We start from the raw sequence: 25,195 nt of genomic DNA on the forward strand, positions 1-25,195 counted from the left end.
TGCTGTATTTTAACAATATATTAAGAAGGATCCCCTGATGGATTTTTATATCAGCACAATTTTTTCACCTGGCTCTGTATTTTTTGTCCTGTCTTGGCTCTTATGAAGTCAGGTGTATCAAGGATGGGAGTGTATTTTGTCTTCAGCTCATTGCCAGCAGCTCTGTAAACCAGCTGGAAAAAGACAGGTCCAGGAATTATTTCTTCTGCTGTTATTTCAAAGCTGCACAATCACAGCTTTGCTATTATAACATCTCATCTATTCCAGTAAAAAAAAAACACAGGGAGGGGTTAATTACAGCTACAAAATTGTGCAGAAATAACAGGATTTACCTCACTCAGGTGGGTTTTTAGTTCCTGCACTGCTCTGTATCCAGGAGTATCCAACACCACCTTGATTTTAGGCCACATTTTCTTGGCAGTACTTGTGTAGACATAATTAGACTGGAAGGGAAAAGCAATATTAATAAAGGAAATTTTACAGTGCAACCCAGCAGTGCTTTGAAACAACAAATTGGCTGCACAGCACAAAATTCTCTCACTCCTGGCTCATTTTCCTGTGCTTCACTTCCTGCATGCACAGGAATAAATCCATTGTTGTCAAGCTCAGCTCCCAGAGGAGAAAATCTTACCCAGAGCAGAAAATCTTACCCAGAGCTTGCGGAGCTCGCGGGCACGGACCATGTCAGGAGTGTCATACAGGAAACAACCCAAGCCCTTCAGCCACGTCAGGTCCTCTTTGTATTTAATCTAGGAGAGAAATGAAAATCAACTTTTGGGGTTGTTGGAGTCAGTGAGCCAGGTCTCTCTCTGAATTCTTCAGAGAGAAATCAGGGTGCAGGGATTGAATCAAAGTCTTTGGGTGGATTGAAGTATTTTAAGCCACTCACACATTAAGTTTTAGCTTAAGTAAGTGAGTCAGAAGTAAATTTTGGAATGAGCTTCAGTGCTTTTAGTGAGTGAAAGGCTCAGATGCCAGAGTAGAAGTGTGAGTTCCAGTGAAGGTTGAAAAAAATATTAATGTTTTCAGTGCAGGCTCCAGAAACATGGTCATAGACAGTGCTTAGAGATAATAGAGCTCCAGTAAGAATATTGCTTACATTTTCAGACAGAACAAGATAGGCATGTGTGTAGTTTATACGTATCTTGGTAAGAAACTTATCCATGTTAAGAAACTGGAATTCTAATAGGTTAAGAAGTGGGGGTCCAAGTTTGTGTCTTAGCTTGTTGGAAAAATCCCACACAAGAGTATGTGCTGGGGAGAGTTGGTGCTTTTTGCCATCTGCTTTTGTCACAGCTCTTGCCACTGCTTTTTGCTGCTGCTTTGCTTTGCTCATCATCATCAACACCAAGAAGAAGAAGGAGCTGCTGCAGCAACATCGGCTTCCAGGGACCTTAACCAAAGCAGCTCCTGCTTCTGCTTGGGACTCTTTACCAAAACTCAGCATGGACTTTAACATCTGTGACTGTGATTTTGAGACTGATGCACTTTTGTAATAAACAGCCTTTTAGCAACTACTAGCTGCTTGCTTATTAAGGAGATAACCCGACATGAATGTTGGTGCGATAAGAGCACTGGAGGTCTTAACCTCACAGGGTCATTTCAATCATCAGCCCTTAAACACAGCGAGACAGCATTTTTTTTTGGTTCCAGAATGGAAAGGAAGTGAGAGAAACCCAATCCCACAGTGAGCAGAGAGGTTCTGGAGCCCACAGCAGGCGTGTGAGCAGCTGCTTACGTCGCTGGTGATGTCCCCAACGTAGCGACAGTGCAGCACGTGAGGGGTGTAGGGCAGGGAGATCAGGTGGCCCTGCATCTTGAAGAAATCTGACTTGTAGATCAGCTGAAAAACAAGGAACAGAACAGCATTTCAGGTGTTTGCTCAGGGGATAATCTCAGTTTCTTCAGTTAGGAAGGCACCTACGTCGCTGACAGCCTCCTGGGTGGCTCTGACTTGGCGGATTTCGGGCGTGTCAGGGGTGGTGTGGATCTTGTCCTTGTTCTTGTGGTACGTTGCCCTGTACAGCCTCTGCCAGAAGAGACAACATTCTGCATTTTAACACAGCTTAAAACCTTGAAATGGTAAAGAAGTTCAGGACAGCATAAGCACTTCTTACACAAATTACTGTTTTTTACCCAGGCAAAGATTTTCCATTAATTGTTTTTTATAAATTCTGGAAATCTCAGACTCTAATCCTAAAAACATGGAAATACATTTATTTAATTTCCATGCTATTAAAGCCAGTGATCAAAGAAGTGAGTAAATATATATAAAACCTAAAACTATTGCAACCCAATTTTAAACAGATACAATCATTTCTATTCAAGTGTAATCACAGCTAATAAAATCAGGCTACACTTTTTTATTATGATAACAGTTTCAGCCTGGATCAATGATCCCTCACAATTCTTGATGGATACTTCTCTAAATAATTTAAAAAGTCTCAAAGAAGAGGTATCCTACAACTTGCCAGTCAATGTACTCTCATTATGCATATTTTGGTCACTGCAAGTACAACTGAAAGCAAATAAATATATTTACTGTACCTCGTTAATGACTTGATTGACCTTCCTCACATTTTCAAAGCCAACATCTTTAGGTCCCAGAGTGTAGCCCTTGGCTTTCATGTGTTCATAGGCTTCTTTGTATTTCAGCTATAAGAAGTACAAAAACACACAGAAGCTAAATTTGATGATGATTCTGGCTACACTGCAGCTACAGTTTATGCTGTATAGATAGATTTTTAGAGATAACAAGTGAGATGTAGAGTTAAATACACCACACATCATAATGATTTCTCACTTTATCATACAACCCAAAATTAATCATACAATAAATTTTTCTTGCATCTAATAAGGTAATTGCATAGTGCTGAGGAAATTTATATTTGATAGTAAAGGCCCAAGCTGAGAGTCCCTTATCTAGGACTGCTGAACACTCCTGTCCTAGGTTGCAATACAGGATGTGACCAAAAGTTTGTATTCTATCACCAGCTGGGCAGGGATCTTTATCCCTGTGGGATATCTCCTGTTAATGGGCCATTGTTAAAAACCAGGTGGGGCAGGGATCTTTATCTGTCCCACAGCCCATCCTCCCTCCAGGAGATCTCTCCTGTTCATGGCCACTGAGTCCCAGGGCATGGCTGATAAAATTCCATCATCCCATGGGGAGATGCTCCAGCCAGGGGAGGAGCCAAGCATTTCCTACCCTGATCAAATCTGAGATTTGGAACATCAGAGCAGCCTTTCCCACTGGATCCCAGAGGAAAACCAGACCCTTCCACATCATCCCTGGGCCTTGGGAGGAAACTGCACCTTGTACAGGAGCACTGCTCCAGCTGAGCCACATCTGTCACTGCAGGAGGATGCAGCCACCATGGGATGGGACTGCTGTCAACACCCTGCCTGACGGGTGTCAGGTTGTACTCTGACTGTGTCAGGGTTTGGAGTTTGTTCTTTGTAGTGCTGTATTTCTATTTTAATTTCCCTAGTAAAGAACTGTTATTCCCATATCTTTGCCTGAGAGCCCCTTGATTTCAGAATTATAATAATTTGGAGGGAGGGAGTTTACGTTCTCCATTCCAAGAGAGGTTCCTGCCTTTCCTAGCAGACACCTGCCCTCCAAACCAAGACAACTCCCATGGTGTAGAAGGATTTAGTGCCTGACTTACATCACTGCCGATGTGCTGCACTTGTTTGGCATGCTGGAAGCTCGGGGTGTCCGTGGGAAGGCTGTACCCAGTGGGCAGAGCATTCACACCAGCCCAGCGATACAAATTCTGCAAGAGGAGAGAGAGAGAGACTTTGTGCAACTGCCAGCAGTACTGGAGGGGAAAATCCCTCAACCTCAGAAACCTCTTGACCACAACTGGCAAAAGATTTTCACCATGTCTGGGGGAAAAAACACATTAAAATGCGTTTTTGTAGCTCAAATGAGGGTATTTTCCCATTTTCAGCTTCACCTGAAAAGCTAAAACCAGACAATTTGGTTTTTCAGCATCATAAACTCTGTGAAGCCCAAAGTCTTGTACTTACCTCACTCTGTATTTTGTTTGCATTATATGCCCGCTCCAAATCCACTGTTTTATCAGTAGGGATCATCTTGCCTTGGACATTCTTCTTGTAATCACCACGATAGACAGCCTGGGAAAGAGAAAAAAAATCATCATTGCCACATTCTCTCACAGGATGTTTATTTGCAGACAATGGGAATTGTTCCTAAAAAAGTTTGTTTCCTGGGTTAAAGGTTTTGCCTTCATACAATTAATGATTTTAGTGATTGTGTCTATGATGAGGTGTAGATAACCAACAATGATTGAAATTAAATTATTAAAAACATATTAAAAGTCGTATTTCTAAAGCTGGTGAGGTTACAGCATTTGGAATATTGGCTGGAAGGTGAGAGAAACACTTACCTCACTTAAATTCAAGGCACTGATCACATTCTGGACATAGACAGGAGTGTCTGTGACCACAGTGAAGTCCTTCTTCATTTTTTCTGCCTTAGATTTGTACTTAATCTGCAGAGAAAAAGCAAGAGCTATAATTACTACTGCTAGCAATTTTCATTTCATTTATTGCATTATCATATTTACTATTCTTATTGTGTATTTCATTACTGAGCTATTTTATTAGTGAACCAACATTGAAACAGAATGCTGGAACTACAGCTTGTTATTTAATGACTCCTTCAATCAAGAAGGATAAATGACATTTTCCAGAACTACACCTGGAGTGGAATAAAGCCACAGTGGAGTGAAAAAGAAGACTAAGAAGCAAACCCAGAGTTATCTACTCACATCACTGCGAAGGTCATAGGCTTGCTTGGCATGGAGGATTTCAGGAGTGTCCCAGACAAAGCAGCCGATGCCTTTCAGCCAGTTCAGGTCATCCTTGTAGATCACCTAAGGAAGCAGAGAAGGAAGCTGTAAGAATTCCATCAGGATCTGATCCCTGATTTCTAAATCACTCCAAAACACAACTGTCAAATGATGGCAAGGAAGGTTTCTACTACTTTGATTTTTTTGTTTGGTTGTTGTTATTGTTTCAGAAAAATCAAAATAATTCCTTCTGGAATTTAAATAATTTTTGTTCTATTACCTTCAATTTGGGCAATAAATTTAAAATCCAATTATTTTTTAGAAAAAGCTACCTGCACATCCTACTGGGCACTGATTTACTGCCAGATCATACTCTTGGGCTGGTCTGCTCAAGGCAAGTGTGCAGAAGCTTTGTCCAACCAGGATTTTCTCAGACTTTCAAAGTTTCCATACCTTATGCAACCAACTAAAGGACAATTTACAGGCAGGGTAGAACTGTAATGTTATGACCCAAATGCCTACACTATTAACACTGAAATTATTGAAATTGTTGCACAGAGGTTGTAGACTTACCATCCCTGGCAGTGTCCAAGGCCAGGTTGGATGGGGCTTGGAACAACCAGGGATAGTGGAAGGTGTCCCATGGCAGGGAGTGGAACTGAATGAGCTTTAAGGTCCTTTCCAACCCAAAACATTCTGGGATTTTCCTGATTCTATTCAACTAAGCCCCATCTCAACAACCCATTTATCGCCAAATGTCAAAAAAACGAAGCGGCAACTTCAGAGCGCTCCAGCGACATTTTTTGCTAAATCATTTCCTCCAACAGAGCACAAATGAGGGAATGCTCCCAAAAGCGAGCCAGGAACAAGAGATTTGGGGACTCACATCGCTGATTTGGTCGGTGACCATGCGCACGTGGGTGTTGACCTGCAGGTCTGGCAGGCAGAGCCACTCGTGGAGCCGCACGCGATAATCGACCTCGCTGACTTTCTTCTGGGCATCCTTGGCTGAGATGATGTCCACCATGTCTGGCACAATGTGCACCTTGGCTTTGGTCTTCTCGTAGGCTTCTTTGTACAGGCGCTGTGGAGTTCAAGACATGTTTTAATAAAGCTGAGGCATAAATTGTTGATCAGTTTGGAGGAAATAATTGTTCTTTTCATGGGATGCCAGTGTGAGAGTGATCACTCTGACTAAAATTTACATCTGGCCTGCTCTAAAAATAATTTGCAGAACCTCAACAAGGGAGGTAAAATGGGATTTGTTCAATTTTCATTGAGCTGATGAGTTAAAAGGAGGAAGATGATGATTTCACTCATATTACACTGAAGGTTTGGCCATGCAGGCAATGCAGTAATTGAATCAAAACTTGAATTTATTGTTGCATTTCAAATTTAGCAAATACTGCATGCTGCCAAATGCACGGGAATTGGGATGTCTGGATCAAGGCATGGGGGTTCTCTGAGTGGGATTCTGAGACAGGCATGGCTTGATCAGGAAAACACACATCCAGAGCCAGCACTTACATCAATGTTGAGCTTCCCAACTCTGAGGCACCTTTCTGTATTGGGATCATCCTCAACACCTCTGGGGAGGGTGTACAGGGCTTTGAACTTGTCATATTCCTCACGGTATTTGACCTGAGCACAAGCAAAGAAATGCAGCAATTAACTGACTCCAACAAGTCAGCTGTGGTTTTGGCACAAAATTCATCACCATTAAGCTAAAAAGTTGAGACCAGCAAGTGGAGAAAGGCTTTAAAGCAGGATTTTAGTTTTGTGTTTTGTCTTAAATGGCAGAGAAAGCACAGCATAACAATCAGGTTGTAAAACAGCTGACTAGAGGATTTCAAAAATAAATAAATAGATGTAGAATAAGGTACTTATTTATTGTTCCAGCTGTTTCATTTAAAAGAGATCTGTGGAGTGGTCTCTCTTAATTCTAACTTCAGTTAAGCATAAATGTTTTCTATGCTTAGTAAGCATCATTTAAAGATTTTTTGGTGTTTTTCTGACCTGGATGCTCATGAAACTTAGACTAGAAGAATCCTAGCATTTTCATTTTGGATTGCTATAAAAACTGACAAGAAGCCACAAAGAACTGTTACCCAAATGACTATCAGAGAAAAAAATCATTATCTTCAGATACATATTACATCTCAATTAAAAAGGGAAGGTAGGTTTAAGTTTAAAAAATATTTATATCTATAGTAGATGCAAGGCATAAAAGATTTAATTGTTGTAATTGATGTTCTGATTAAAAAAAATAAATACTTTCATTCACTTACAATGCTTGCATTGTGCTTCAGTTCTTTGGCACGTGCCAAGGCTACAGAATCTGAGGGCAGTGCATAGCTGGTGGCCTTCACTTTATCCCAGGCCTTCTTGTAGAGGTTCTGTGGGGAAATAGAAGGTTTGTGTAAGTGGAAAATTAATTCTTGTAAATAATTACCAACAACCAGTAGAAATCAAAAAATAAAAAATAGAAATCTTTTGCTTTTATTTAGACACCACACAGTAAAGCACTGTAAAGAAGATATTATGTGACACTTAATATCTAGTGCATGTAAAGGGTGATAAAATCCTTTCTAACTATTAATGTCTGTTCTTAATGAGGCTTTAATTTAGTTCAGGTGTAATTTTATTCAGGGAATCCATTTATTAGTCCAGGTGATTTGCCAAGACTGGCATTAAAATTGGAAAGTACGATCCTTGCCTGAAATACAACATCTCCTCAAGCTCAAGTAGTGCAGAGGGCCAGCACTGGCTTTGAGAAGCTCCTGGTCTGGATGTTTATCTTCAAATAATGTGAACAAACAAAAATCCCACATTAAAGGTGCTTAAGAGAAAAAAAAAAAAGTGTATAAACACTTACATCACTATAGAGATGTTTCAAACTCTGAACTCTTTCTGAATCCACTGTCTCAGTCACAGTTGTGTACTTGTCCTTAGTTTTGTGGAATTCCTCCTTGTATTTCACCTGGAAGATGAAAGTTGGGTTTAGTGAATTGTTCCAATGCTCAGAAGGACAATCCTGAGCAGAAAAAGGGGATTCACCTCACTGGCATTGGCAGCACTTTGCAGAGCAGTCACATAGACAGGGGTGTCTGTAACCACACTGAAGTTCTGGAAGTTCTCCTTCCCTGCAGAGGTGTATTTTATCTAAGGACACAAAACCAACAAAACACTCATTAGTGCTGAAAATGACCTGGAAATCCCCTGCCAGCCTCCTTTCAAATCACATCTGGGCAGCTGAAATCAAAGATTACAGCTCAGTTAAGACCAACTCTGAAAGTGACAGGTCCTAAAATAGAAATACTTAATATACAGTCAGTATGAACTGAGGAATAATGAAATTAAAAACCACAGCTGTCTTTACATTCTCCTTTTTTTTCCTCCCCTAATAACACAAGTGATGTCTCTACAGAAGCAACTCCAAGACTGTATTTTCACTGTTTAAACAAAGTATTTCTGATGTAACAGGGATTACTTCATTCTGCTCTGGACTAGGACATGTTGACCCCAGTGAATCATAAATGGAAGGAAAAACACATAAATACTTATCTATTTAAGGAAAACTTACCTGGCTCTGCAGGTCATAGGATTTCTTAGCCTGTATGATTTGTGGCGTATCCCAGACGTAACATCCAAGTCCCTTCAGCCAGTTTAAGTCATCTTTATACACAGCCTACATGGAAGTGAACAGAACATTGGATTAGGAAGAAATTTGCCTTCTGCCAATTTGGGAAGGTTGGTTGGCCCAAGCTGAGACACCACTGACTGCAGAATATCAGCACCATTCTCTCAGCTCTGGGCTGATACAACCCCAACAAAAAAGGGGAATTCTTTTCCAGACCCACTGGATCCAGAAGGATCCCCCCCAGAAGGATTCCAGCATTCCCAATTACAATAAATAAAGATCACTGCAGTGATTGGTACTAAGAATCTAAAGTCATAGTCATTAATTTATGAATTTCATATTTAAATATTATGGGAGATACTTGGGAAAAAATGATTGGAAAGGTTGCTATAATGTCAAACAAATGGGTTTAGTAAGTTCACATAAGTTTAGAAGGGTTTGGACAATGCCCTCAGGCTCCTGGTGGGATTTTGGGGGTGTCCTTTGCAGGGCCAGAAGTTGGACTGGACGATCTGGATGGGTCCCTTCCAACCCAGCCTATTTTTTGATTCTAAATAAATGCTAAACTTACATCACTCAGGATCTCCTGGGCTTTCCTGGCGTGAATAACATCGTTTTCTTCAGGGGAACAACTCCACTGGTGGAAGTACGTGCGGTATTCCAGGTCACTGAGGATGTACTGGCACTTCTTGGCCAGGACATGGTTCATCATGTCAGCTGGAATATGAACATTCTTCTTGGTGTCCTCATAATTCTTTCTGTAGGCCAGCTGGAAAGCAAAGATTGGGGAAAAGGTGAGAGGAAATAAGAGTGATTTTCTGTACAGCTTTGGATTTTGGACTAAAAGGTGACAGGATAATCTGAGATGTGTTTCCTGGATTTAGCAGCTAAACTCCCATGGGATTCAACAGGATAGAAATCCTAACCTGGATATTAATCACCTTTTATTTTGATGAAGTTCTGGAAGGACAAAAATTACCTGCACTTGCAGTTTTAACAGCTGATGAGAAAACTAACAAGTCTTCAGGATTAAAAAATTCATGCTCCACCATGGTTTTCATCAAATTAAAGATAGAGTATTTGGGATTACACTGATTTTATACCCTGCATGACACATTGTAAGTGCAGTGCTTACAACAGCAACACACCAAATGTGCATTTGCATTTCCAGTTCTTGAATTCCTGTTTCAACTCCAAATCTACACTTTGATTTTTAAAGGAAATTAATCCTACAAGGTATTTTTTACTGCTCAGATCCTTAGATTGAAACAGAAAAAGGTTTTTTTTTTCCTTACTGTAGTATTTCTAATAGCTAAACAAATCACTTCTCAGTCTCCTAAGTAATTTTAAATTCAATTATTTAATCCACATATAAAATATGGAAACATAAACGTGTTGAAATAATTTTTATTGATATTATTGTGAATTTATGTTAAGGCTGAACTTGATCTTGGAATCTTTTCCAACCTCAATGATCCTGTGATTCTACAGTTCTATTAAGTTTTGCATTATTTATGTTTAAGTAATGAAATAGTGCATTTCATCAGTGAAATAAATAAATGAAGTAAGGGAAATGGGAAATATTCCAGCCTCGTTCATTCCTTACCGCGCTCCTCATTTTCTGGAACTCCCGGGAGTGAATGACACTGGGGAAATCACCAATATCCTTCCCAGCCAGGTAATGGCCTTTCAGCTTCTCATATATTTCCTTGTATTTAAGCTGAAAAATATCCAAGTGGAGATTTTAATGTTCATTCTAACAACACATTTGGGGGGGAAAAGGGAAAGGATGGGAAACCCTGCTGACCTCGCTGTTGATGTGGTTTGCATGTTTGGCCCCCACAAGTGGAACGTATTTCTCATCCAGGGTGTATCCAATGGGCTTGCTCTGCTCCCAAGCCTTCTTGTAGTGTTTCTAGACAAACAAAGCACACAGAGATTTTGATGGAAAAATCAATTCTATTTCCCAATTATACACATGGAAAACAGAATGTTTTTACAGAGTGTTTCCCTATAAATTAAATGGAGAGTGTTCATTTTGAACATTAAGGCAAACAGGACAAGTGTTCACTTCAGGAAGCTACCAGAGCACAAATTTGAGCTTATTCCTGCTTTCTTTATTACATTTGTACCAGAAGAGTAATAAAAATATCCAAAAATATAGATATGAGCTCTGGTTTAGGAGTTCAGTATAGACTCGAGATTGATAATTCTATAGATGCTCAAAATTGTGAAAAATCTTCAAGAAATATTGGTATTTAATAAAAAAACATTAGTGTCAATGGCACTTTCCTAATATTTATTTTGTTAAATATTAAATATATTCACCTTCAGATTAAATTATGAAGTGCCTATTCATATGAATGAGTAATCATTTCTATTTTAAAAAAATAGAGGTTTTCATTAAAATCAGTGAGACTACTCAAAAATAACAGTTTCATAATGTAAATCATCTACAGTTTTCATTTCTTATAAAAAAGGTAAATGTAAAATGTATCAGTAGTCTCAGGAGATATTTTTGGATGGAATTATATCTGGTTTTGTCACACTATAATGACTTCCAAGCACCACACAGCTGTCCTTTGAGATGACTTCAGTAAGGAAAGAAATCATCCTGATTCCAATGATCCAAACAGGAAAACTGAAGAAAAAGGGGATTAAATGACATTCCCAGTGCCACTGTTGAGAGTAGAACAGTTCCTCAAGTTCCCCCACACTCTGTGGCTTTCAAAGGTTGATATTTATGGGCTCTCACCTCACTGTGGAGCAAGGACATGTCTTTGGCGTGGTGCAGAGCAGGAGTATCATCAGACCCAATGTACTGGCCTTTCTCCTGGTTAAACGTTTCTTTGTATTTTAGCTACAAAAGAAAACAAACACAGTGTTAATTCCACAGGATAAATACATTATTCCCACCAGTCCATCTATTATAGTAGACATTCATTTTCTCTTGTCATAATGTTGTGTAAGACGTTCCAACCACTGTAACACACAGGCAAATGTTACTGTGTCACCTCAAAATCCACATGGTATTGAAAAATTTAAGATACTGCTCAGCAAATACAGTTTAGCAACACCAGGAACTCCAGGAACTGTTCATCAAGAACAGGACTCAGTTTTCAACTACTGTAAGAAAAATCTGTGCAAACTCTAAGTCAGGGACATGCCATACTCTTCTACAGGAAAATGTTAAATTATTTGGACAGCAATATTGTGTTGTTCATTCATATCACTTCTTCCTAAACTTGTTTACCCCAGGAAAGCCTGTAATTAATGAGCTGCACACACAAATATATAAGGCTAAAACTAGTATAGTTAGACAAAGCAATTAAATCATCTACAAATTCTTCCATATGAATTTTAATTTTTAAAAAAAGGTACATACATCACTCTGATTGACAGAGTTCATCTTTGCCAAAACGATCTCAGGAGTGTCAACCACGCTGGTGTATTTGGAAAAGTTCTCCAGGGCTTCTTTTGTGTATGCCCTCTGCAAAGAGGTGAAATAAAGTCTTAAACACTGTGCATCAGAAGGAAGTGCTAGTTGTGGAACTGCTGAAATATTTTCTCTTACCTTGTTTATCAGTTCCTGTGCATTCTTAACTTTCTTATGCTCCACAGAATCAAGAGGGATCCAACCACAGCCACGAAGCCACTCCAGATCAGATTTATAGATGTTCTAAACCAGAAAGACAATGCAAAAAGACAGAAATCATTGAACTCAGGATGGATTATGTGCTCTGGGCAACATCCTTAGGCCAGAGCACATGGAAAGGAGCTCGTAGGGCTGCAGCATCACTCACATCACTCTGGAGGTCGTAGGCCTGCCGCGCGTGGATCACGTTGTTCTGGTCAGGGAGGCAGGTCCACTGGTGCAGGTACTGGCGGTACTCAACATCACTGACCAAGCTCTGGCACTCCTTGGCTGCCACAACTGCCATGGCATCCGAAGGCATGTGGATTTTGGACTTGGTTTTGTTGTAGTCTGATTTGTAGAGCCGGTCGTTCTGGATCTCGCCCGCGTGCTCGTACCACACCAGCTTGGGGTCATCCCTCATCTTGGGAACTCCCACGTAGTGACCCCTCTGCTTGACATACTCAGCTTTGTATTTCAGCTGATGGGAGAGGGGAGAAACACACAAAGTCAGCACTGGCTGTGTCCACTCTGCTTTTCACCTGGAACAACCTGCTTGTCAACTCAAAGAGCTGTCAAATGCAGCCTTAAGTTTTCCAAATAGATAAAAATCTGGTCACTAACTATAATGTTATTTTGTATAGGCCTTCCAGTTTAAAATACAGCATTTTCTAGTCAAATATACTCCCAATCTTCAGTAAAAAGTATTGCTAAAACAAGAGGAAAGACTTGCTAGCAAATGTTTTCTAACAAGTACATTTAGCCTCATTTTGGCAAAAAATTATCTGAGATTGTCTGAAGAGGATGCTTATTTACAGTACTTACATCACACTAATTTGACAAAATGTTTATTCCAAACAAGAGTCTGGTAATAGTTTCAAGATCCATTATGCAAATGTTTAAAATGTAAAGTGTGTACTGGCCTACAGGTTTTGATAGGTCAAAAAGTGAAATCATGTTATAATCATAGTAACACTTCAAATATTTAACACTTATAAAAGATGGAAGTCCAGCTCAGTTGATTTTGAAAGGATTATTTCTGGAGAGTGTGGAAGGAATCTGACCTTCAGCACTGATATCTCCAAACACCATAATCACAAAGATAGCTGAATTATTTGGAGGACAGTGAAATTCACAGGCCATGAAAAGTCTGGATGTTACCTCAGATGGAAAGCTTTTAAAGTCTGTTTGGGAATTTTCAAGGCCTTTAACACTTCAGGCTTCCAAGCACTTATCTTCCTAATGAGAAAAATCATTACCTCACTTTGGACATCACCCGAGTGCTTGGCATGAGAGATCTGCACCGTGTCAGGAGGCAGGAGGTAACCAGTGGCTTTTTCTTTCTCCCAACTTTCCTTGTACAAATTCTGTGGAAATAAAAGTGATGAGAAACTCAACACTGCTACAATGAATACTATACATATGTAGTTTATATAGAAGTACAACAAATCCTTCCTTCAGGTTGTTATTGACAAGGCAGGTTTTCTAAATACCTAAAAAATGTGAATAGAAGCAGTCAAGGAGAGACCACGTACCTGATTGAGAATTCTGGCTGCCTCTCGGGCCATATCCAGCTGTGGTGTATCTGTGAGAGTGTAATTTGTCTTGGCCTCATTCCATTCTTTGTGGTATTTAATCTAGGACACAGAAAGAAATGACTGCCTTGTAGCACCACCACAGAGCTGGGAAAACACCATCATTTACAAAATAATGAACCAACCCCTGAATTTGCAAGGCCATTAGACAAAGCACATTAAATATAGAATCACAGAAGTCAAATGTATCCCAGAAACTGAGAGCAAACTTACATCACTGAGGATTTCAGTGCTATTCTTTGCTGTGACATAATCAACTCTGTCAGCCACGGGAGTGAACGGGAGAGTTTCAGCTTTTGTGCGGTACTTCCTCTGCACAACAAAAACAAGAACAGATGACCCTGGAATATTTGATGCCTAATACAGCAATAGATACACAAGACAAGGAAGTTCTCATGGAGAAAAACCTCTCCAGACACAACCAGTGTTGTGAAAATACTGCAATTGCCCTTTTCATTTGAAAAAACCCTCAGTGTTAAACCATTTAAAATACTTTAAGTGACAAACACCCCCAAAGAAAATTATGTTACTGAAAAACATTTGGTTACCTCACTCAGGAGATCTCCAGCATATTTGACATGCTTGACTCCAAGAGAATCATTTGGCAACCATCCAATGCCCCGCAGCCATTCCAAATCAGCTTTATAAACAGCCTAGGAAAATAAAACAGCATCCATGCTCTCAGTACACTTCCTTGTACCATCCAGCAAGATCATAAACAACAGAATTTACTTCCAGTGGTCAAAAGGTGGTTAAAAGAAATTCCAACATGAATGCCACATCTGAATTTATCACCCTTCAAACATGGCAATTTATAATGGCTTAAACTTTGCAACTCTAAAAAGAGCAAGGTGAGTTCCTTGAACTCAGGAAATTCAGGAAAAGATTCTCACTCCTTAGAGCTGAAGCAGAATAAGAAGAGGAAACACAGGATGAAGTTGAGGGGTGTTTTCAGGTGAACTTACATCACTCTGGAGGTCGTAGGCTTGCCTGGCATGAATGACATCGTTCTGGTCGGGGAGGCAGATCCACTGGTGCAGGTAGTGCCGGTAATCGGCGTCGCTCACCAGGGCCTGCCCGTTCTTGGCTGCCACAATGGACATCATGTCCACTGGCAGGTGGCACTGGGTCTTCTGCTTGGCAAAGTACTTCTTGTACTCCCGCTCGCTCTGGACTTTGGCTACATCCAGGGCAAACTGGATTTTGGAATCTCCCTTCGCGTTCGGCACTCCCACATAATGTCCTTTCTGCTTCTCGTGCTCCAGCTTGTATTTGTACTGGGGGAAGAGCAGAGGTCACCATTAGTAGCAGCTAGAATGAAAGAGCTCTTGGAGCATGGGAGATTCCTCTTTTGGCACTTACATCACTGGCAATCTCTCTAGAAGCCTTGGCTGTCTTGATTGGAATTGCATCTGCTCTCATATCGTAGCTCGTCTTCAGCTCATCCCAAGCTCCTTTATATTGTTTCTGAAAAGGCAGATAAAACATCCCACACATGCTGAATGCTCTGGCATTTGCCATTATAGAAACAGACTTTCCAGCCATTTATTTGCTGAATTGAATGAAATTTTTTGAGCATTTCTCCTGCTCCTAGCCATAAATGCAGCTGCCTCTGAAACATGCAACACCAGTTGTTCAACCTATAAAGCACAGAAGGGTACTTGGAAAAGTGTAGAAAATAATTGTATGCCTTGGATTCTCATCCATTTCAATAAATATTCCCTCAGTGGGGCATGATATTAATAATTTTTAAATAGCTGAATGCAAGTATTTCTTTTTAAATGGATGATTAAGGATATTCAGTAGAGGGAAGGGAATGTCACAAGCCCTGTATGAGGACAGATCTCAATGAGACTCAAAAAGATTCAATGTCTTTGAATGATATAATTCACATCCTATTTTAGAGAAAACAGAATTATAAACTTACCTGGCTGTAATTGACAGCATTAGCCTTGGCTAGGTTGATTTCAGGTGTGTCTGGCATGATGTGGATCATAGTCTTGTCCTTTTCCCAGGCTTCTTTATATTTTGGCTGTTAAAAGAGTAATTTTTAATATAATCAGAATGATGGGATTTCACTTACCAATTACATAAAATCCCATAAACCTCTCCTGAACCATCATCTCTAAAGAGCAAAATGTTTGGAAAAGCATTAAACTTAAACTGCCACTGATCAATTTTATGTTTCAGCAGCGAGAGTTCTCTTTAGCTTTAGTTTCTAGTGTGGAAGCAGCTTTGAGGAGGTTGGAACATACAATGCTGATCTGTTCAGCGTTGATCTTGGCCAGGACAACATCAGGGGAATCCACAACACTGGTGTACTTCACACTGTCAATGGGGGTCCGATACACGTTGTCACTCAGGAGCTCCTGGGCATTCTTCACCCTCTTGACTACTGGAGAATCATTGGGCAACCAGCCAATTCCACGGAGCCACTCTAGGTCTGACTTATACACAGCCTGGGTGAGATGGTCAGAAAAGGAAAACATTGTTTAAAATTATTTATTTTAAGCTATGCAAAGCAGATTATGTTTTACAAACCTAGCTAGAGTCACATGAATACTTTTTATATAAAGGAGATGTTCAGCGTCGTAAGTAAAATTAGCAACACAATTTTAAGTATTCAGTTTTTTAAACCACACATTCTAAACCTTGTAAGAAGAAATAACTGGAAGGGGTTGCAGTTAATGATGATGAATATTAAAAGCTTAGAAGAGTCTTCCTGTCCCCTCCAAAACACTTATTCCTCTAGTCATTTCAACAACTTACAAGTCCTAACAAAACCCACAAGAGGTCTACCAGAAAATTGACAAAAAGCAGGGAACAGGAACCTCATGTCCAAAGCCTGTAATGGAAATGGTGGAAGAGGAACTGATAAGCAGCCAAGCCAGGTCAGGAAACCAGCTGCACTGACTCCTTCTGCTTTGCAATCAGCCACTAAAAACTCTGACTGTCTGCCTCACACAGTTTTCTTCCAATTATATAAATTTCCAAGCTGACTCAAGTAAACAGAAATAACAAAAGCCACCCAATTCCAAGGCAGCAAACAGCTGTTATTCCTAAACCCCATCAAAGCAAGAAACACAAATACTTCAGCCTCTCCAAATCACACCTGTCCAAAACCACTATGCAACACATTATCAACTAAAGCTTTACAAAATTTAGAGGTAAAACCAATGCTTCTGAAGAGTGTAAAAGAGCACATAATAGCAGTAACAAAAACTTGAAGAAAACAGTCTAAATATAAATCTGTTGTGACTGCAGAACATTGAACAATCAGAACAAGGCTTTAATCTATTAAACAATAAAACTACACATGTCCCTGGGTGCTCACATCGCTCTGGAGGTCGTAGGCCTGCCGCGCGTGGATCACATCGTTCTGGTCGGGAAGGCAGGTCCACTGGTGCAGGTACTGCCTGTAGTCAACATCACTGACCAGGGCCTGGCACTCCTTGGCTGCCTGCACCGACAGGGCATCCACAGGCATGTGGATCTGGGTCTTGGAATCGTTGTAGCCCTTCTTGTAGAGGCGGTCGTTCTGCAGGGCCATGGCGCGCGCGGCCAGCACCAGCTTGGGGTCGTCCTTGGCGCTGGGGCACCCGATGTAGTGGCCTTTCTGCTTCTCGTGAGTTTCCTTGTACTTGTACTGGAAATGCACAGAGAACAGAAGGTGTGTTGCTCACCTGGACACAGCCATGAGACAAAAGCCTGAGCTTTGCTCAGTTCTGCTGAGGCATACAAAGAGAAGACTGTACCTCACTGGCGATGTCTCTGGAGGCCTTGGCTTGTTTGATGGGAATGGCATCAGCTCTTAGGTCATAGCTTTTGGCCTTGACTTCATCCCAGGCTTTCTGATAATGTTTCTGTAAAGAAAATTAATCACCTTTGTTAAACACAATTAAATGCTTTCTCCAAAACCTACTTGTTTGGAATGACCAAGCTTGGGAGCCCTGTTTGCTTCCTATAACTGGCAGAGTTACAATAATGATCCTGGCAAGTGTCTCAACAGAAAACCCATGAATTAAAGTAGGTACAAGATTAAAACACAAAGAGGCAGGAGAAATATTCCTGAAGACAGACCACAATGTCTGCAGAACTCCAACAACTCCTTCAGGGAATGTATTTGGCAGGTTTTGCCAAAGGGAGCAGGAGTTGTGTGGAATTGCACACTGAGTTTGGGAGTTTGTTCATGAACACACAACCTGTTGACAGGCTGAGAGGTGATAAAAAACCTCTGGTTGTAATTTCCTGTTTACAGGCACATTAGAAGGTGGGTTTATACTCCACCATTTACAACAAAAACTGGAAGAACAATTGCCAGCCTTCATTTTCTAACACTTCACAAATATTTTGTGTTATTCTCTTACATTGCTGATGTTGAGAGCGTTGACTTTGGACTGCAGCATGACAGGAGTGTCCGAAGGGACGGAAATCTGGGTCTTGTCTTTATCCCAGGCCTCACGATACAGACGCTGAGGAGAAAGGAACAACAAAGGCAATTCAGCACAGTGAGAAAAAAACACCCAGAGCAATTCTTTAGTAATTCCAATCTGCAAAACTTCCCAACTCATCATCCCCACTGTAGAAACTCCACTCTCCACCAGAAAGAAAAGAAATGTCACCCCAAAAGTGAAAGGTGAGCTTACATCACTGAGTTGCATGGCATTGTTCTTGGCCAGGACAACGTCTGGGGAGTCGGTGATGCTGGTGAACTTCAGCTGCTCCGGCCGTGTGCGGTACAGGCGGTCATTGAGGAGCTCCTGGGCTTTCTTGGCTTTGACCACATCCACAGACCCTTCTGTCAGCCAGCCAATGCCCCTCAGCCACTCCAGGTCAGACTTGTACACGTTCTACAAATGAACCAAAGGTTACTGACACTGCAGAGGTAGCTCTTAGCCCAGAGAGCTGCTGGACTCTCAAGTCTCTGGAGATGTTAAAGACCAGTCTGGATGAGGCTCTGAATAACCAGGTCTAGTGGAAGGTGTCCCTTGCCCATGGCAGGGGGTTGGAATAAGATGATCTTTTCTAACCCAAACCATTTTGGGATTCTGTATCTCTAACTCAAAGTGTAAGGAGGTTTTTTTATAAGTCCTTCCCCAACTTCTCATACTCTTCACACAACAAGCAGCCAGTGATGCTGTGCTGTGCCAGATCCTTTCTAGACACAGCACCCCTGATTTGCACAGAAATAATGATACTTTTAAGACATTGCATTCAAACCAGGGGTGTAATCTGCAAGTAATCTGCAAGCAAACCAAGAGCAGATCAAGAAAACACAGCTTCCTTATGAACTTCCCCAGATATTTCTGGCACACAGGATGAAATCCTTTGGAAAAGATAAAATAAACATCCCAGGACCAACTGCCAGCCCATTTGAAGGTATATTTTCCAGTCACTGACAAACAGAGCCTCACACAGCTGCCCTAAAGCTTTCCTGCAGTGATTGTCACTCACGTCACTCTGGAGGTCGTAGGCCTGCCGCGCGTGGATCACGTCGTTCTGGTCGGGAAGGCAGGTCCACTGGTGCAGGTACTGCCTGTAGTCAATGTCACTGACCAGGGCCTGGCACTCCTTGGCTGCCTGCACCGACAGGGCATCCACAGGCATGTGGATCTGGGTCTTGGAATCGTTGTAGCCCTTCTTGTAGAGGCGGTCGTTCTGCAGGGCCATGGCGCGCGCGGCCAGCACCAGCTTGGGGTCGTCCTTGGCGCTGGGGCACCCGATGTAGTGGCCTTTCTCCTTCTCATGGGTTGCCTTGTACTTGTACTAGAAATACAAAAAGAAGTGAATCTGGGATGGAGGTCCCATAATTTCCTATTGCTATTGATCACCAAAATACATATTCTTGTTTTTAAGGTAACTGAAAATAAATGCAAAGGAAGAACATACGTCACTCGCAATATCTCTTGATGCTTTTGCAGTTTGGATTGGAATTGCATCAGCTCTCATGTCATATCCCTTCTTTTTGGCTTCTTCCCAGGCTTGTACGTAACGTTTCTACACAAAAGAAGACAGAAAATGGATTAGCAATATTCTGAAAGATGGGGTTTCTACATTTCATAATTGTCTCTCAAAACTTTAATGAATGCATATCTTAGAACATCTTTATGATTAAAGAAATGCTGACTTCACTCTGAATTTCCACTAGCTTAGAAAATGTTTAAATATACTTACATTGCTAATGTTGGCTGCGTTGGCCTTTGCTAACAGAATGTCTGGTGTGTCAGGCATGACATGGATGGACTTCTTGTCCGCATCCCAGGCTTCTGTGTACAAGCGCTGCGAGAGAGGAAAACAGCCCTTTACAAACAGTTCTTTATTAAATTATTTTACAATTACAGTTATTTTACAAACTGCTGTGAGTAGTTCCAGTGAGCTCTCATACCCTGACTCAGTTTCTTTCTGAAACAGTTCAAGAAGTAAACTTTGTCCCTCCTTTATTATCTCTCAGGTTAAGCTGGTGCAGCAATTGATTGATTTTGGATTGTGGAGCAACATCCAAAGGAGGAAAAGTTGATTAATTATTCTCTACAAGTTGTTTGATTATGTTTGCTATAAAAGAGGAGGTACTTAGTGACTTTCTCCCTCCAGATCTGAAATACAATGCACAAGTCTCACATCCAGAGAACTTCAGGTATTTCCTCATCACTTGCTCATCATGCAATATTACCCTTGGAAAATCTGTGATTTAAGGGACTTTTGTCTGTAGGTTTCACCTGCTCACTTCAGAATGAGCCCTGAGAGAACAGCTTTGCTGTACAATGGCTGAATTTGGACATTGATTTTCTCTTAAATTCACAAGCTTCTAGTTTTATTTGTATTTTAATTTTCACCCTCACGAACAAGTTCTATTAACTGGCAATGCCAGCCTCACCTTGTTCATGATCTCAGCATTTTGCTTGGCTAAGACCATGGGCAAAGAATCAGTGACGCTGGGTAAATTTGATTTGATCTGCAGGCTGCCGGTACTTCCTGTCACTGAGGATTTCTCCAGCTCTCTTGGCTTTCTCAACTTCCAGTGAACCAATAGGAACCCATCCAATGCCTCTCAGCCATTCCAGGTCTGATTTGTAAACAGCCTGAAAAATTTGAAAGTTTGTTATATATGGGCAAGTGTGATCAAATATTAAAATTAATATAAACAAGCACATCCTGTATGAACAACTGGGTATGTTTCTGAGAATACGATTCTGAAAACAATTGTTTGTTTCTGAAAATTAAGGAAAATTATTATCAAATAACAAAAATAAGAGGTATTGGAGCACAATGCTAGTATCAGAGTAACACACAAATTATATCAGGTTAAGGACTGAAAAAATAGGATTAAGCATAAATTCGATGAAGAAATTGAAAGAATTTCAACAAGTCTGATGCAAGCGACTAGAGATTTATAATCCATACTTTAAAAATTGCAGTTTACAAGACTCAAATTAAATATATTTGATGATATATTAGAAATGTAAGGATTTGCTCACATCACTCTGGAGGTCATAGGCTTGCTTGGCGTGGATCACGTCGTTCTGGTCGGGCAGACAGATCCACTGGTGCAGGGTAGTGCCGGTAATCGGCATCACTGACCAGCTCCTGGCATTTCTTGGCCAACACAATTCCCAGCATGTCCACAGGGCTGCTGAAGTGGGTCTTGGATTTCTCAAAGTCCTTCTTGTACTCCCTGTCACTCTGGATCTTGGCCACGTGCATGGACCACATCATCTTGGGGTCGTCCTCGATGTTCCTGGCCCCAATGTGGTGGCCCAGCTGTTTGCGATACCCTTCCTTGTACTTGTACTGCAAGAAAAAAATATCCATATATATATGTATATTCATATATTTTATCTTTTTTTTAACACAAAGCATTTAAATAGATTTCTTGGTAGAAAAATACAGAGCATAAAAGTCTGTTATACTCTGTCTCTTAGTGATATTGCCTGATCCTTAAAACAAAACCTTTCCCAGTCATTGCTGCTTTTTTCTGGTTTTGTATTCCAATGCTTTTGATTTCAATGTGGCACTGAAACAGAATTATTTTTTTCCACCAGAAAAGACAAGCATTTAAACTTTCAGAATTTATTACATATATCTTTTGGGGACAAATTTTAAAGTACCTCCAATTTTGAATCAGAAATTAATTGAGTAAACTCTAGCATAGACTCCTACATCTTTTTGTTCTGCTTGAACATCCATGGATGGCAATGGGGGGCATATAAATAATTTTCATGTTATTATATTTATTTGTTGCTGTGATACATAACTCATGCAAAAAATCCTGGCTATCCATTATTTTTGTGCATTAAAGTCATGTGGTAGAATCACTATGAAAACAGATTTCTATATTATCTATTTTGTGAAATACAACATTAGCGAACAGCTGAACAAAGATACTGATTTTTCATAGAGCAACGAGAACAAAGGCTGCTCACCTCACTGGCAATCTCCCTGGAGGCCTTGGCAGACTGGATGGGAATGGCATCATAACGTAAATCATAGCCCTTCTTCTTGGACTCCTCCAAGGCCAGTTTGTACATTTTCTGTGAGAAAAAAAAAATCATAGTTTTGTTTCAAAAAACAAAATTCAAAATTGCATTTCAGTTCAGCACAACTGTGTAGTAAAGCACAATATTGTTTCACTTTCAGACAATTTAAATACTGTTCTATAGAAAAGAAAAAATAGCAGATTTCAAAGACCTTATAATTTTACTGTAGACATTTAGAAAATGGAAATCATTTAGGAAAAGCAAAGACTGGAACACTTAAAAAGTTAAATTACCTATTTCCACAACTTGCCGTAGAAATGATTTGTCATTTATGGTAGATAATATATTTTAAAAGAAAATATATTTTTGTGAAAGAACAACTCTGATTTCAGCAGTGGAACTAGCCATGTATGAAAATAAACAACCTGGAAATACTTTACCACTGATAAAAAATCAGAGGTGACAAAAGTGTGCTTATCAGAAACCCTTTCATTGTCTCAGCTCTCCAGTTGCACTCACCTCACTGTAATTCACTCTGTTTTGTTTGGCCAGCATGATTTCTGGGGTGTCAGGCATGACGTGAATCGAGGTCTTGTCTTTGTTCCACGCTTCAGTGTACAAACGCTAAGAAGGAAAACAGGAAGAGATTTATAGGGCATTCCAAACCAGGTTAATATCTCAATAATAATGGAGAATGCATTAATTAACATGATAGGAACTTGTCTAGAGGAAATTGTCCCTTCCCATGGCAGGGGGTCGGAACAAAATGATGTTTAATGTCCCTTCTAACACAAACCATTTTATGACACTATAAATGTAACATGGAAATACAGTTAAGTGTCAGTCTGACAAAAGTAATATCAACAAAAGGATAATTTATCTGAGGGAGTTAAAAACATTAAGGGAACTGCCACATTGCTTCAGAATAATTTAGTGTCCAATGCACACACACGCCAAGGAAAAGATATAAATGTAAAAATGTAGAATATTGCACAAATTTGAGTCTTCCACCTGGCCTAAGAGTTTTGAGTGAAAGAACAAGAGCACACAGATTGAAAATACATCATGTCTGAACTACAGCATTGCTTGTGGTCAGTTCATTCCCAGTCCCTGCATCCAGGGGTAAGGCAGAGACCTCTGATGTGTCACCCAGAGGGATCAGGACTCACCTTGTTCATGATGTCTGCGTTCTGCTTAGCCAACACCATCTCCAGGGAATCAGTGACACTGGTGAACTTGATGGTGTCCGGATGCTGGCGGTAAATTTTATCACTCAGGATCTCCCCTGCTCTCTTGGCTTTCTCAACTTCCAAGGAACCAATTGGGACCCAGCCAATGCCCCTCAGCCATTCCAGGTCAGATTTGTAGCAGTTCTGTTACAAGAAAAAAATGACACAAATTATTTTAATAAAATAATAATGTATGTTACACAGTGCATCTTTCCAGAGGAAAATAACCTTCCTATCAGCTTGTCATTCAAAGAAATTCAAAGCTGTAAAGAAAACTGTAGAAAAAATGGCAGTATTTCACCTAAATTAAGGGTGAAATCATTATCCAAGTTTGACAGAATGGCAAATAATAAACAGCCCAGATCCTGTAATTACAGGATTTCATTTAAGTATCAGTTAGTTAATATAACCCATAGGAGACCTGAGCATCAATTAACCGTGAAAATTAAAAATAAATCTCAAGAAGTCAGTTCTACCATATCAGAACAAGATGTAAAATAAACTCATTCCTCAGCAAAAAATCGATTTCCAGAGAACTCACATCACTCTGGAGCTCGTAGGCTTGCTTGGCGTGGATCACGTCGTTCTGGTCGGGCAGACAGATCCACTGGTGCAGGTAGTGCCGGTAATCGGCGTCGCTCACCAGCTCCTGGCATTTCTTGGCCAACACAATTCCCAGCATGTCCACAGGGCTGCTGAACCTTGTCTTGGTCTTCTCAAAGTCCTTCTTGTACTCCCTGTCACTCTGGATCTTGGCCACGTGCATGGACCACATCATCTTGGGGTCGTCCTCGATGTTCCTGGCCCCGATGTGGTGGCCCAGCTGTTTGCGATACCCTTCCTTGTACTTGTACTGAAGCAGAAGAGATTTAAATTACTTGGTGTATTGACAAATTAATAAATAATTCTAACAGTTTAACATACTCATTTCGTAAAGATAAAAATATGATGTAAGTCTTTCAGCTCTGGGATTATTTTCACATAAGAAGCATTTTTATTACATATCATTATCAAAGAATTTTATAAACTATAACAGACTTTCAATTCACTAAACCTTTAATGTCACATTCTAATAAGTTTGGCATTATTCTTTACTATTAATATTAAATTTTAAATATTAACTTACTTCAAAAACTTGTTACAAAACTCCTTGACTAAGACCATATGATTTGCTTTTAATACAGAGCATAGAAAATTCAAAGGAACATAAAAATCTGTGCTCCTCCATCTCTAAGTGATGCTGCCTCATCCCAGAAGCAAAAGTTATCATAGTCATTGCATAGTTTATCCCTGCTTTTATGTTCAGGTATCTTCAACTTCATTATGGCACTTGAACAGAAATACTGTTTGAATCATAACTTGAGAATTCTACATTGGTTCATACAACCTTTTGATCATGGTGCTTGAATATCCGTGCACATCAACAAAAGTATTGCAGGGGGTATATCAATAATCTTCACATTTTATATTTATTTATTACAGTATATTCCTCACAATAAAAATACTGGCTACTTCTTTCTCCCATGCACTAAAGGCAGTGTAGTGGAATCATTAAAAATAATTACTATGAAAACAGATTTCTATATTATCTATTCATGAAGTCTGACAGTAGCAAACATTCTGATTCTATTCCATCACCAAATCCACAGAGCAATGAGAACAAAGGCTGCTCACCTCACTGGCAATCTCCCTGGAGGCCTTGGCAGACTGGATGGGAATGGCATCGTAACGCAAATCATGGCCCTTCTTCTTGGACTCCTCCAAGGCCAGTTTGTACATTTTCTGTGAGAAAAAAAAACAAAA

At 40.2% G+C, this 25,195-nt stretch overlaps 1 protein-coding gene across 1 annotated transcript in view; it reads right to left on the bottom strand.

Annotated features, from left to right (window-relative positions):
• The window catches only part of LOC116999003 (nebulin-like), a 103,785-nt gene that overhangs the window by 43,694 nt on the left and 34,896 nt on the right, over positions 1 to 25,195 (bottom strand). The window contains 47 exon segments of the mRNA XM_033065277.2: positions 69 to 173; positions 333 to 443; positions 651 to 749; positions 1,739 to 1,843; positions 1,925 to 2,029; positions 2,548 to 2,655; positions 3,672 to 3,779; positions 4,036 to 4,143; positions 4,416 to 4,520; positions 4,800 to 4,904; positions 5,707 to 5,904; positions 6,348 to 6,461; positions 7,109 to 7,216; positions 7,696 to 7,800; positions 7,878 to 7,982; positions 8,404 to 8,508; positions 9,032 to 9,229; positions 10,067 to 10,180; positions 10,268 to 10,375; positions 11,216 to 11,320; positions 11,846 to 11,950; positions 12,035 to 12,139; positions 12,264 to 12,575; positions 13,354 to 13,461; positions 13,630 to 13,731; positions 13,903 to 14,001; positions 14,238 to 14,342; positions 14,655 to 14,966; positions 15,052 to 15,156; positions 15,617 to 15,721; positions 15,945 to 16,148; positions 17,024 to 17,335; positions 17,445 to 17,552; positions 18,057 to 18,161; positions 18,336 to 18,539; positions 19,144 to 19,455; positions 19,579 to 19,686; positions 19,864 to 19,968; positions 20,564 to 20,623; positions 20,625 to 20,768; positions 21,165 to 21,239; positions 21,241 to 21,477; positions 22,110 to 22,217; positions 22,683 to 22,787; positions 23,333 to 23,536; positions 23,934 to 24,245; positions 25,067 to 25,174. Coding sequence (XP_032921168.2) covers positions 69 to 173; positions 333 to 443; positions 651 to 749; positions 1,739 to 1,843; positions 1,925 to 2,029; positions 2,548 to 2,655; positions 3,672 to 3,779; positions 4,036 to 4,143; positions 4,416 to 4,520; positions 4,800 to 4,904; positions 5,707 to 5,904; positions 6,348 to 6,461; positions 7,109 to 7,216; positions 7,696 to 7,800; positions 7,878 to 7,982; positions 8,404 to 8,508; positions 9,032 to 9,229; positions 10,067 to 10,180; positions 10,268 to 10,375; positions 11,216 to 11,320; positions 11,846 to 11,950; positions 12,035 to 12,139; positions 12,264 to 12,575; positions 13,354 to 13,461; positions 13,630 to 13,731; positions 13,903 to 14,001; positions 14,238 to 14,342; positions 14,655 to 14,966; positions 15,052 to 15,156; positions 15,617 to 15,721; positions 15,945 to 16,148; positions 17,024 to 17,335; positions 17,445 to 17,552; positions 18,057 to 18,161; positions 18,336 to 18,539; positions 19,144 to 19,455; positions 19,579 to 19,686; positions 19,864 to 19,968; positions 20,564 to 20,623; positions 20,625 to 20,768; positions 21,165 to 21,239; positions 21,241 to 21,477; positions 22,110 to 22,217; positions 22,683 to 22,787; positions 23,333 to 23,536; positions 23,934 to 24,245; positions 25,067 to 25,174 — 6,588 coding nt within the window.

This window comes from Catharus ustulatus, chromosome 7 (genome assembly GCF_009819885.2).
Source record: "Catharus ustulatus isolate bCatUst1 chromosome 7, bCatUst1.pri.v2, whole genome shotgun sequence".
NCBI lineage: Eukaryota > Metazoa > Chordata > Aves > Passeriformes > Turdidae > Catharus > Catharus ustulatus.